The following is an 11,325-nucleotide window of genomic DNA, read 5'->3' on the forward strand; positions in this document are numbered from 1 at the left end:
TGAAGAAATCGGCTGTATAAAGTTCATATGGGAATAAAGCCAAGTACGTGTCTCCACACATCAACAGAGAATGAATCACGAAGATGGCATTCGCGATTGGGTCATATAAACCTTAATTGCTTGAAGAACATGATGCAAAAGGAACTAGTTCTTGGCATGCCAAACATTAGTATCGAGAAAGAAGTGTGTGGGTCTTGTTTACTTGGCAAACAAGTAAGAAAAGTATTCCCTAAATCTACTACATATCGAGCTAACAAGGCATTAGAACACCTGCACAGAGATCTTTGCGTACCTATAAGTCCAACAACGCCGGCAGGAAAGAGATACATATTTGTTGTTAAAGATGATCACACGAGATACATGTGGAGTATGTTACTGAAGGAGAAGAATGAAGCGTTCACCAAATTTAAAAAATTGAGAGACACGGTGGAGCAAGAAACAGGTAAGAAGATCGTTACTTTTAGAACAGACAGAGGTGGAGAATTTGTGTCCAAAGAATTCAATGAATACTGCGATAGTATTGGGATAAGAAGACATCTTACTGCTCCATATACACTCCAACAGAATGGGGTGGTTGAACGAAGGAATCAAACCTTGATGGAGATGACAAAAGCACTATGAAACATATGCATGTACCAAACTATATGTGGGGAGAGGCAACGCGACACTCCACGTATATGTTGAACCGTGTAGCAACTCGAGCACTAAAGGAGAGAACTCCCTACGAGGCGTATCGCGAGAAGAAGCCGAGGATTGATCACATACGCGTCTTTGGGTGCATATCTTACGCAAAGGTAGAGGCAAAGTTACTAAAGAAGCTTGATGATCGAACAAGAATGCTAGTGCACTTGGGAACAGAGCCGGGATCAAAAAAATACCGCTTGTTTGATCCGAACACGAAGAAAATCATAGTAAACCGAGATGTAATCTTTGATGAGGCAAAGAGCTAGAACTGGGACGCAAACAAGACCAAGTCTTCTTCTAATGGCAACTTTTTTGTTACACTTGGAAATTTTGGAAACCATGGTCTAACCACCGAGTCAGAGAAATTGTGTCTAGAGCAAGCAACTGATACAAGCAACATACAGGCACCCGAGGATGATGACTCAGTAAGTAACGACGAAGAAGCAGAGTTCATTGAGCCACAACCACTAAGAAGATCAGAAAGAGAACACATGAAGCCTAAGTACCTGGATGACTACATACTACTGGCTGAAGAGCTTGGAGAAGAGATACTAATGTATCTAAACAATGAGCCGAAGAATTCTAATGAAGCTAAGGAGTCAAAGGAGTGGACACAAGCTTACGTAGAAGAGATAGAGTCCATCGAGAAGAATGAAACGTGGATTCTCGTTGATCTTCCTTATGGAGAAAAACCAATAGGTTTGAAGTGGGTGTTCAAAATAAAACGTAACACATATGGAAGTATGAACAAGTAGAAATCGCGGCTAGTTGCAAAAAGGTATGTAAGACGATATGGAATTGATTTTGACGAAGTTTTCGCTCCAGTTGCACGGATTGAAACAATAAGACTTCTTGTGAACCATGCTGCAACTTATGTATGGGAAGTACATCATTTGGATGTAAAAACCGCTTTCGTGCATGGAGAACTCAAAGAGACAGTGTATGTTACACAACCGGAAGGTTTCGAAAAGAGGGGAGAAGAAAATAAGGTTTATAAGCTCAAGAAGGCATTGTACGGGCTGAGACAAGCTCCGAGAGCCTGGAATAACAAGCTGAATCATATACTTTGCGAGTTACGATTCACAAAGTGTTCGAAAGAGCCCTCAGTCTATCGAAAAGTAGTTAATGACAACTTACTGGTGGTTGATGTGTACGTAGATGATATGTTTGTAACACAGACCAATGCAAGAATCATACAAGAATTCAAAGACAGCATGGGGAGCAAGTTTGATATGAGTGACTTGGAGAGATTAACATATTATCTCGGTATAGAGGTGTATCCGCATGAGAGTGGGATAACCCTTAACCAGAAGAGATATGCGTCAAAGATATTGGAAGAAGACGGGTTGGACAAGTGCAACCCATGCCAAACACCGGTGGAAGTTGGTCTGAAACTTTTGAAAGCAGAGAACGAGAAGGAGATAGATGCAATAAGATATAGAAGAAACATTGGCTGCTTACGTTATCTTCTCCACGCCAGACCAGACTTGTCATTTTGTGTAGGAGTACTAAGTTGGTACATACAGAGCCCCAGAGAGCTGCATGGATCTGCCATGAAACAAGTTATGCCGTACTTACGAGGAAGTCTTACATATGGACTGTCGTTTGCGCGATCGTCAATGATTGTGACGAAGCTCGTTGGATATAGTGACAGTTCGTGTAATGAAGATCCTGATGATGGTAAGAGTACAACAGGCCATAATATATTCTATCTTGGAGATAGCCCAATAACTTGGTGTTCCCAAAAGCAAGATACGGTTGCTCTATCGTCGTGTGAGGCTTAGTTTATGGCAGGGACAAAAGCCGCTGTAGAACCTAAAATCTACACTAAGTATTTGATAATGATCGGGAGTTTGATATAGGGAAGACAAATGATGTAGGCAGCGATATCTTTAGAACACAACGATGTAAACATTTTCCAGTAGGTAAAAATGGACTTTATTGATGAATAAGATCGAATACAATGAGTTGAACTAGATCGAGTGATACAAAATGAGATCGGTAAAGAAAGGATCCAAGACTGAGATGAAAACAAGGTCGATGTATGTGTGTACCTCTCTCTAGGGTTTTCAACGTGTCCTTCTTCATGTCCGTTCTCCTTCCTTTATAGTAAGTCGACCTCGTGATCTCCGTAACTGCTCTGCAATCTACGGGACTGCTCCGCGATCTCCGGGACCTCGAAGTCTTCGCTTTCGAGCTTGATTGCTTGCTATGGGCTTCAGTTCCTTACGGCCCATATCTTTGATCGCAGCCCATTAATGTACTGACCGAAATTGGGTCCAACAGCCGCGAGACAAGCAATGTGGCTTCAAGATTTGCTAAGTGAAGTAACATGGGAGCCGTGTGAGGAAGTCGTGATACGCATTGACAATCAGTCGGTGATTGCATTAACAAGGAACCCGGTTTTTCACGGAAGGGGTAACCATATACACAAGAGGTATCATTTCATAAGAGAGTGTGTGGAAAATGGGCAAGTAGAAGTGGAACACGTTCCTGGAGAGAAACATAGGGCATACATCTGAACGAAGGCTTTAGGAAGAATCATATTCAGAGAAATAAGATATTACATTGGGATGATAGACTTGGCGACAAGGAGCTTCAAGCTTAAAGGGGAGAATGTTGGATTAAGCTTGAAGTAGCTTGAGAAGCAAGCTACCTAATCCTAATGAGTTGAGATTATTTATAAGGATTATGAAATATTCTAATATGCTAAACCTAATGAGTTAAGAGAAGTTTGAGTCATATATAAGGAGATGCAAAGTGTGTTGCATAACTTATGAGTCTGTGTGATTGTGAGCTTAAGGTTTCTGAGAGAGTTTTCCTCAATAGAGATTAATAAGAAGAGTAGTTCTTATTTGTGTGATCATACAATCAAGTTCGTGATTCCTAAGTTCTATAATATCCAGTGTCGTGTGAATGGAGATAAAATACATGAAAAACATAGCAAGCTACCTAATCCTAATGAGTTGAGATTATTTATAAGTATTAGGAAATATTCTAATATGTTAAACCTAATGAGTTTAGGGAAGTTTGAGTCATATATAAGGAGATGCAAAATGTGTTGCATAACTTATGAGTTTGTGTGATTGTGAGCTTAAGGTTTTTGGGAGAGTTTTCCTTAATAGAGATTAATAAGAAGAGTAGTTCTTATTTGTGTGATCATACAATCAAGTTCGTGATTCCTAAGTTCTATAATATCCAGTGTCGTGTGAGTAGAGATAAAATACATGAAAAACATAGCAAGCTACCTTATCCTAATGAGTTGAGATTATTTATAAAGATTAGGAAATATTCTAATATGTTAAACCTAATGAGTTTAGGAAAGTTTGAGTCATATATAAGGAGATGCAAAGTGTGTTGCATAACTTATGAGTCTGTGTGATTGTGAGCTTAGGGTTTTTAAGAGAGTTTTCCTTTATAGAGATTAATAAGAAAAGTAGTTCTTATTTGTGTGATCATACAATCAAGTTTGTGAATCTTAAGTTATGTAATATCCAATGTCGTGTAAGTGGAAGTAAAATACATGGAAAAACATAATGCTCACATGGTTAGTATACGAGCCTTTTGAGTCTCCAAATATAACGACGGTCGGACCAAGGTATGCCTTCGGGTGGAGAGTGCATACAGGACCCACTGACGGAAAGTGACGGTCGGGGGTTACAACCATTATTGTTGGACATGGACTTTATCCCCAACAAGGCTTATAAGATAATGGGCTCAGCCCATTTAAAAGGGGGGTCACTAGGAAACCTTAGACCTGTCCTTTCTATAAATAAGGAGCCAACCTCCTTTGAGAGGGCTCTTGGACTCTCTTTTGGTGTCTCCTCCATCTCTCTCTTCTTCTAGAAAGAGAAACACTTCAACACATGCTTTCATCTAGGCACTTGTGATCCTTTGTTGTAGAACTACGATTGGTTTAATCCCCTTTCGGGGTATGTAGGCAACCCTTCACCGGGCCTAGCTATAATCAATACACACTTTTTTTCTTATTCTCTCCGGGTCGTCTCCATCCGGTTCAAGCTCAGCATGAAGACTTCTCCTAACCCCACCGACGAGTCCTCGTCTCGTTCATTCACTAGTTTGTTGACAGTTCTCGGTTCAAACAATTATAACAATAGAGTTTTTGCAGAACAAACTAAGCCAATGTCTCTTAATCTACTACTTTTAGGTTCTTCTCGTTTCCAATGTAGGATTCTCAGCATTTAACATTTAATCCAAAGATATTCTTAGAAATGGAAGAGTTAATTAGAGATATCAATACATACACTGGAAAACATGAGATAGAGAGAAAGAGAGAGAAGCAAACCAAAACAACAAATATAGATTTGTTTTTGTTTTTCTAGACATCCTTGGCAATGAGATCGCCATTGAGTAACGCTCTGTAAGCAGCAACAGGCCAAATGAAACCACGGAAGATGAGGCGACTAGCCAATGGAACATCAATGATGATCTCTTTCATTGCTGGTTTCTTCTCATCGCTGATTGCTATCAAGTAGCTTCTTCCAACCCACCCGATCCATCCAGCAATGTAGAGGAAGAGAAGGCCTGGAGTTATGAACTCTCCCCAATGCCGCTGATCTCCGTTCACTATCAGGTGGGGTAGACCGTCTGCGCCACAGAGAAGTCCATACTTGCCATAGTTGTCGAACCTAACAAACATTTGAAATTTTAATCTCACTACCACATCCGAATCATGGCAGTAGTACATATTCTAGGGCGATTTTAGGTGCTAACCCATGTCCTCCCTATCCTAATAACGTATCTTATGTATATATCAATAATTTATATATAAAATATCAATTATTAAAACATTCAATAGGTAAGATTTAAGAGAGTTTATAAAATATTATATATGGATTTTGTTTTCTTTAAAATTGTAAAAAAATATTATTCATAACTTTTAAAACTAATAAAATAATAATTTTCTTAAAACAAAATATACGTTTCAATGTTTTTTCTAACACAGCAAAAGTTAGCAAAAAAAAGTTTTTTTTAACATATACATTTCAAAGTTTTTAATTTTTTTTTGTTCTGTAGCCTTGAATCATGGATTTAATAAACTAATATGTTACTCCAAAATCAAAGATTCAATAGCAGATGAAATGGAGCAGAATCATCACTGACATCTAAACAATTCAAGGTTGCAAAAGAATGAAAGTTCTGAGCTATGTTTGGTTGGTAGAGGAGACGAACCTGCGTTTAGTCTTCTCGATCTGAGCGTTAAGAGCAAGAGCAGGAGCACTTTCCGGAGCGTAGAGCTTAAGAGATGACTGAAGCTTCTTGATCTGTTGCTTCTCCCTCTTGGCGAACTGTTTCGACTCCTTGCAAGGTGTCAACCCCGAGATATCAGCAACGGCTGGCATCGGAGCTGAGAGGAGGATGGAGGAGAGAGCCACTGCGGTGGAGAAAGCCTTCATGGACTGTTGCTGCGTCGCGGATTTGTCGTCGGAGCAGACGAATCTCGCGGTGGATTTAGGCAAGGATTGAGTGAGAGATTTGTTGGATCTCGGGTTGAGAACGAGGTTCGTCGGGATCGTGAGCGACATGGCTTCTCGGGTTTTGGAACTCGTTGGAGGGAAGTGTGGAGGAGGAGTACAGAGGAGCTAAGAGATGAGCTTTAGATTTCTTTACAAGACAAATAGGATTAGTGGAGGGAGAGAAAGATAAGACAAGAGGTCTGGTTTTGATGATGTGGCGTGTTTTTAGTGGTGGATAAGTAACACGTCATGGATAAGAGATTTTCCCTTGGATTTTGTACCTTTCTCATCTCATGTTTAAGATATGTGGAGTACCACACGACTTACCTATGTCTATATATTTTATATTCTCAAAACAATAATTGAATTAATGTCTAAAAATCAAAGAATTAAGCCGAATTGTTGAATTATATCAATGGTTCTGGGTTTTATCTCTTATCTAATTTCATTAATTGTATTTTCGTTTTCTCTTATCTAATTTCGGTAATTGTATTTTCGTTTTCTGTTCCTTTACCAATGTTATGTATTTATTATCAATCAAGGTTCTTACTTTTTATTGAATATATTCATCTTTGGCCGTTTTACAGTTGAATATATTTTTATTTAATTTTACAAATTTTGATTTGTTAAAAGTTAAAACACTTGAATTACAAATGGTCCACCATTTCTCCAGTTACAAATCAGACCATTCATATATATTAAGATCTTTTTCAAATGACTTATCCGTTTGTTTGAAGAGTGATTTACTTTAAAAGACACTTTTGTGTAGATACATCACACTTGTAGGACACAATTCATCTTATCGAGGTGTGTTTTGTACCAATATGTCCTTATACTTTAATGATAAAAAACAACTAGTTTGGGAAGGAATGAGGTTGCATTTCACGTGACTAAATAAGAAGAAAAAATTTGTTTAGATAATGTTGAGATCAAACAAGAAAATAATAAAAAATGTTTGGTCAGATTTTTTATGTCATTACTCTTCATTCCTCTTATTTTTATACTGATTTTTCTTCAAATTTTATGATACATAAAACAATATAATTGTTACAATAAATCATAGATATTTTTTTCTATGTTTTGACATCCATTTCACATATATATATATATATTACATATTTAACATTCATACAAAAGAAATGTGTGGACATGGATGAAATTCATTTATAAGGACATCACTAGACCTTAATCCGCGCAACTGTGCGAGTGTTTATTTTCAATATCTAATTTTTATTTGTACAAAATATTATACTTGTATGTCAGAGTTACTGTAGTATAATTATTGTTTTGAAACCCGATCGGGATTCGAGATCGAACCCGTAAATCTGGTGACCTATATGTAATGTGGTTTAGATCTTAGAAAAAAACCTTGATAAAACTTATTTGGAATTTGACTACATGTCCAACATCTGCTTTGCGCATTAGATAACTTCTACTTATTTCTTTCTTTAGTTTTCTGTAATTATGTTATTAAAAAAAAATTGTATTCTAAATAAGCAAGGTTTTTAGCTTTTTACCATCATCTAGACTTTGATTTTCGTAATCACGTCGATTTTTTTTATAATAAATGATGGTAATTGTAATACATTAAATAATTATTTTTGTGTGTTAACAACCTATTGTATGACCCTATAAATATGCATTTACACTTGTATTTACGTAATTCAAAATAGAAAATTCTATAAATATGCATTTACACTCGTCTTATATATTAAAATAGAAGTCATGACTTCTTTCATGTGTGATTTTTTAAAATTTGGATCATCACTTAGAAATCTTATTAAATGTATTTTATTAAGACTAATAATACATAGAATCTTTAAAATACTTTAATTAATATCTTTTGATATATTTTCATTTTAAATATAAGATATATTTATTTTAAAATTCTAACAAATCTGTTTTAAAATATTTTTACAAGATCTTCATTTTCGAAATTATAGTTAAATATTTTCACTAATTTTGAAATTAGTTTGAAATATTATTATACATGAATAAATTCAGTAATCATTTATAAAATGAAAAATAAAAATTATGTAATATTTTATATATTACTAGGGGTATTCCGGCTCAGATGTCTTATATGATAAAAACTTCAAAATCTTGTGTTATTGTTTGTAGTAGTTAGCAGTGTTTGTAATTGAGTGTAGTTGATTGTTTCTTCATAGTAAATATAGTTGTACATTTAAGTGTTGAAATGGCCATGGTCCGGAGGGGAAATTAGTATAATGAATGTGTTTTTGTCTAAAAACTCTATGGATAAGGCAGAAACGCTCTGTCACTTCTAGCTCTTGCATGTAGGGTGTTTGTTATGTAGTGAAACCCCTTTTTTTTTGCTGCAAGTATTTATGTTCAGTAGTGGAAATCATACTTGGCTCATATCATATATTCAGTGTTTATGTTAACTCTTTTATATGGATAATTGGTTTGATGTATCCTGATGCATAATCTTTTCTTACTCATAGTCCAGTGTTTTTTTCGTTTCTTGTAGTCCACTGTTTGTCACGTGGAAGAAAATAGTGAATGATGGGAAGCCTCAATTGCATGTATGTATTGGTACTCTGGAAGCACGCCGCTTGATCAGTGGCTTCAAGGATTACGCCTTAACCATGTACCTTACAACTGCTACCATTTGCACGAGAGAGTGAGCCATCAAATACATTTAATCCTTATGAGCAGGTACCGTGGTCCACTAAACAGTGTACCAATTCCATTTCTAACCTGAATTATAGTATAAAGTAGAGACTGGAGAACACAATCCTGAACATTGGCGGCCATAAAACTAACACAGAGATAAAAAAATTTGTATAGTTCCCTTATTCTCAGTAGATACGTTGACGGCTATTGTTGCCTCAAGGTTTGAATTAACAGATTTTTCTAGCTGATTAACTTCTTTGTCACCACCTCCACTCTTTATAAAAGAAAGAAAAGCATTTTCAACAATAGAAAGAAATCACCTCTACCATTTCTCATTAATTTCAAACCTGGAAGCACTCTGTAATTGCAGAAGACATGTTTTTTTCAATAGCTGGTGTTACTGCACGTGCTATAGCTGGAACAATTGCGGTAAATTCTTTCTTTGTGTTTTTCTCTAACACGTCATTAATTCCTTGCTCATGAAGTTTTTAATCTAATGAGATTTAGCAACTGGTAACCAAATCACTAAAGCACAAAGCAAGGGATTTGTAAGAACTACAAAAAGATTTAGATTAAATGACCAAAAGAAGTCCACAACTTTGACAATAAAAAGTAGCTCAAATCTGCTGAAAATGCAGAGACGAAAAGTCCACAACTCTGCACTCAAGAACAAACAAAATAGGTAGCTCAACTAAGTTAGAAGCTACTTACAAATCTCCATTAATCAACCCCCAACAGAGTAGCAGTAAAGTGGACGATGATTCAGTGGTTTCATGAGATTATTTAATAAATGAATGAATGTATAATGATTTTTACATTTTCTTCTGCTTCAGAACCCTCATACATTGGACTTTGGCAGCTTCTAGGACCAAGTCTTGCTTTTATATGTTCTTTGTATTATGCAGAGCTCAAGATCAAGCTTCTAGACCTTTTTGAGAAACATTATGAAAGAACTAAAGTTGAAATTCGTTTCGGATCTTAGTGGTTCAATCGAATACCTCTTAAACTTTAATGTGAAAACCGAGAAAATCATCTATTGTTTCTGTCGATGCATATTGAAATCTCAAAAGGCATAAACATGTCTTCTATTTTTACTATCTCTAAACTTAATTTGGTGTGGGAACTGTACTACAAATGATACAGAACTCAACATATTATCATATATAGGAAGAAGTGAAGATCTCGTAATAGCACTGTTATACTGTAAGATGTCTATTATGATGCTTTTGTTCTCAACAGCTTAATAATGTAACGGTAGAACCAAGAAAGACTCAGAAAATTGTGATTCAGCAAGGAAGGTGATGCTTGGTTCTCTTAACCCCAAGTATGGATCCGCTTTCAGAATCTGTCCCCTCTCAAGCTGTAGAAGTTCATTGTTTAAATAATTGCAAAAATACTAACAAAAAAATATGACTTTGAGCACGTGACTAGATCAGATCCAAGCTTTCCAAACTTTTGACTTTTTAGTGTAACTGGAAGCTACCACCTTGCTGAATGTTGCATAGAAAGACGTTCTGAATATTGAGTTCATCTACACACGTTCTTTTCACTTAACGTGTTTCCAAAGTTCATCTACCACCTGAGAAGTGGCCTACTTCTGGAGGTTATGGAATGAGAGAGCTGTCAACAATGTAAGTTCTTGGAGGATGTTCGAGTGTACATGTGATCAAAGTAAGCTAGCAAATCACATCAAACACAAAGAATCAATCATTCATAGTTGGAATTTGGAAAGTATAAATTAATCAAAAAAGCAAAAGGAACAATGACTTACCAGTATCAAACAACGAAATATCCTTTGATGAAAAACAAAACTTTCTCATCGTAGTGATGAGTTCCATCGGAGGTGATATCTATTGTAAGTGGTATCTCGTCTGAGTTGTGGATTTCATCGTCGAAAGGTGGGATATTTATAGTTGAAGCTTCAGCCAGTTACTGGGGGATGCAAAGAGGTTGATTGAATGTTGCTCAGTTGGAGGAGTTGGATAATTACGCTGAAGACCAGAGTTAAGCACATAATAATGAAGGTTGAAAGGTTACGGGAAGGTGAAAGGCGAGCTTTGGAATTATCGTCGTGAAGAAGACGATGGGGAAACCTAAAACTTGAATGGGCTTCCTATTTTGATTACGAAGCCCATCTATGATATCTATAAAAGCTCAGTCCAAGCATATAATTGATAAAACGCAGGTGCGACTCGTGTTTCGTAGTGCAGGTATCAAAAAAAGCTCTTCATTCCTTGCTGACGTGGACGCATGAGAAGAGAGAAAATGTAACTTTATATATATAGATATAATCATAATCAATCATATTAAAAGAAAATTATTATATTGAGCTAAATATAATAAAATTGTATTAAATTTATAAATTTTATATATTTTATTTTCGTAAGTATAAAATATTTATGTTCAAAAATAAAATCTAATACGTTGGTAAGATGGGTTAACATTAGCAAACTATATAATACATGTATAAAAATTAACATGTATTTCTTAAAAGCTTATAATATAAAATCTTTGTAACTACTTTAAT

The 11,325-nt window shown here is 36.0% G+C and overlaps 1 protein-coding gene across 1 annotated transcript; it reads right to left on the reverse strand.

Moving 5' to 3' along the window:
- Positions 1-4,885: 4,885 nt before the first annotated feature.
- LOC106295588 (photosystem I reaction center subunit III, chloroplastic) lies at positions 4,886-6,310 on the reverse strand. Its single transcript, XM_013731520.1, has 2 exons — positions 5,878-6,310; positions 4,886-5,333 (listed from the first exon to the last, which is right to left on the reverse strand). Exons 1-2 carry the CDS (start codon positions 6,228-6,230, stop codon positions 5,024-5,026), a joined length of 663 nt encoding a protein of 220 aa, XP_013586974.1. The 5' UTR covers positions 6,231-6,310; the 3' UTR covers positions 4,886-5,023.
- Between the last annotated feature and the right edge of the window lie 5,015 nt (positions 6,311-11,325).

Source organism: Brassica oleracea, chromosome C5 (assembly GCF_000695525.1).
Source record: "Brassica oleracea var. oleracea cultivar TO1000 chromosome C5, BOL, whole genome shotgun sequence".
Lineage (NCBI taxonomy): Eukaryota > Viridiplantae > Streptophyta > Magnoliopsida > Brassicales > Brassicaceae > Brassica > Brassica oleracea.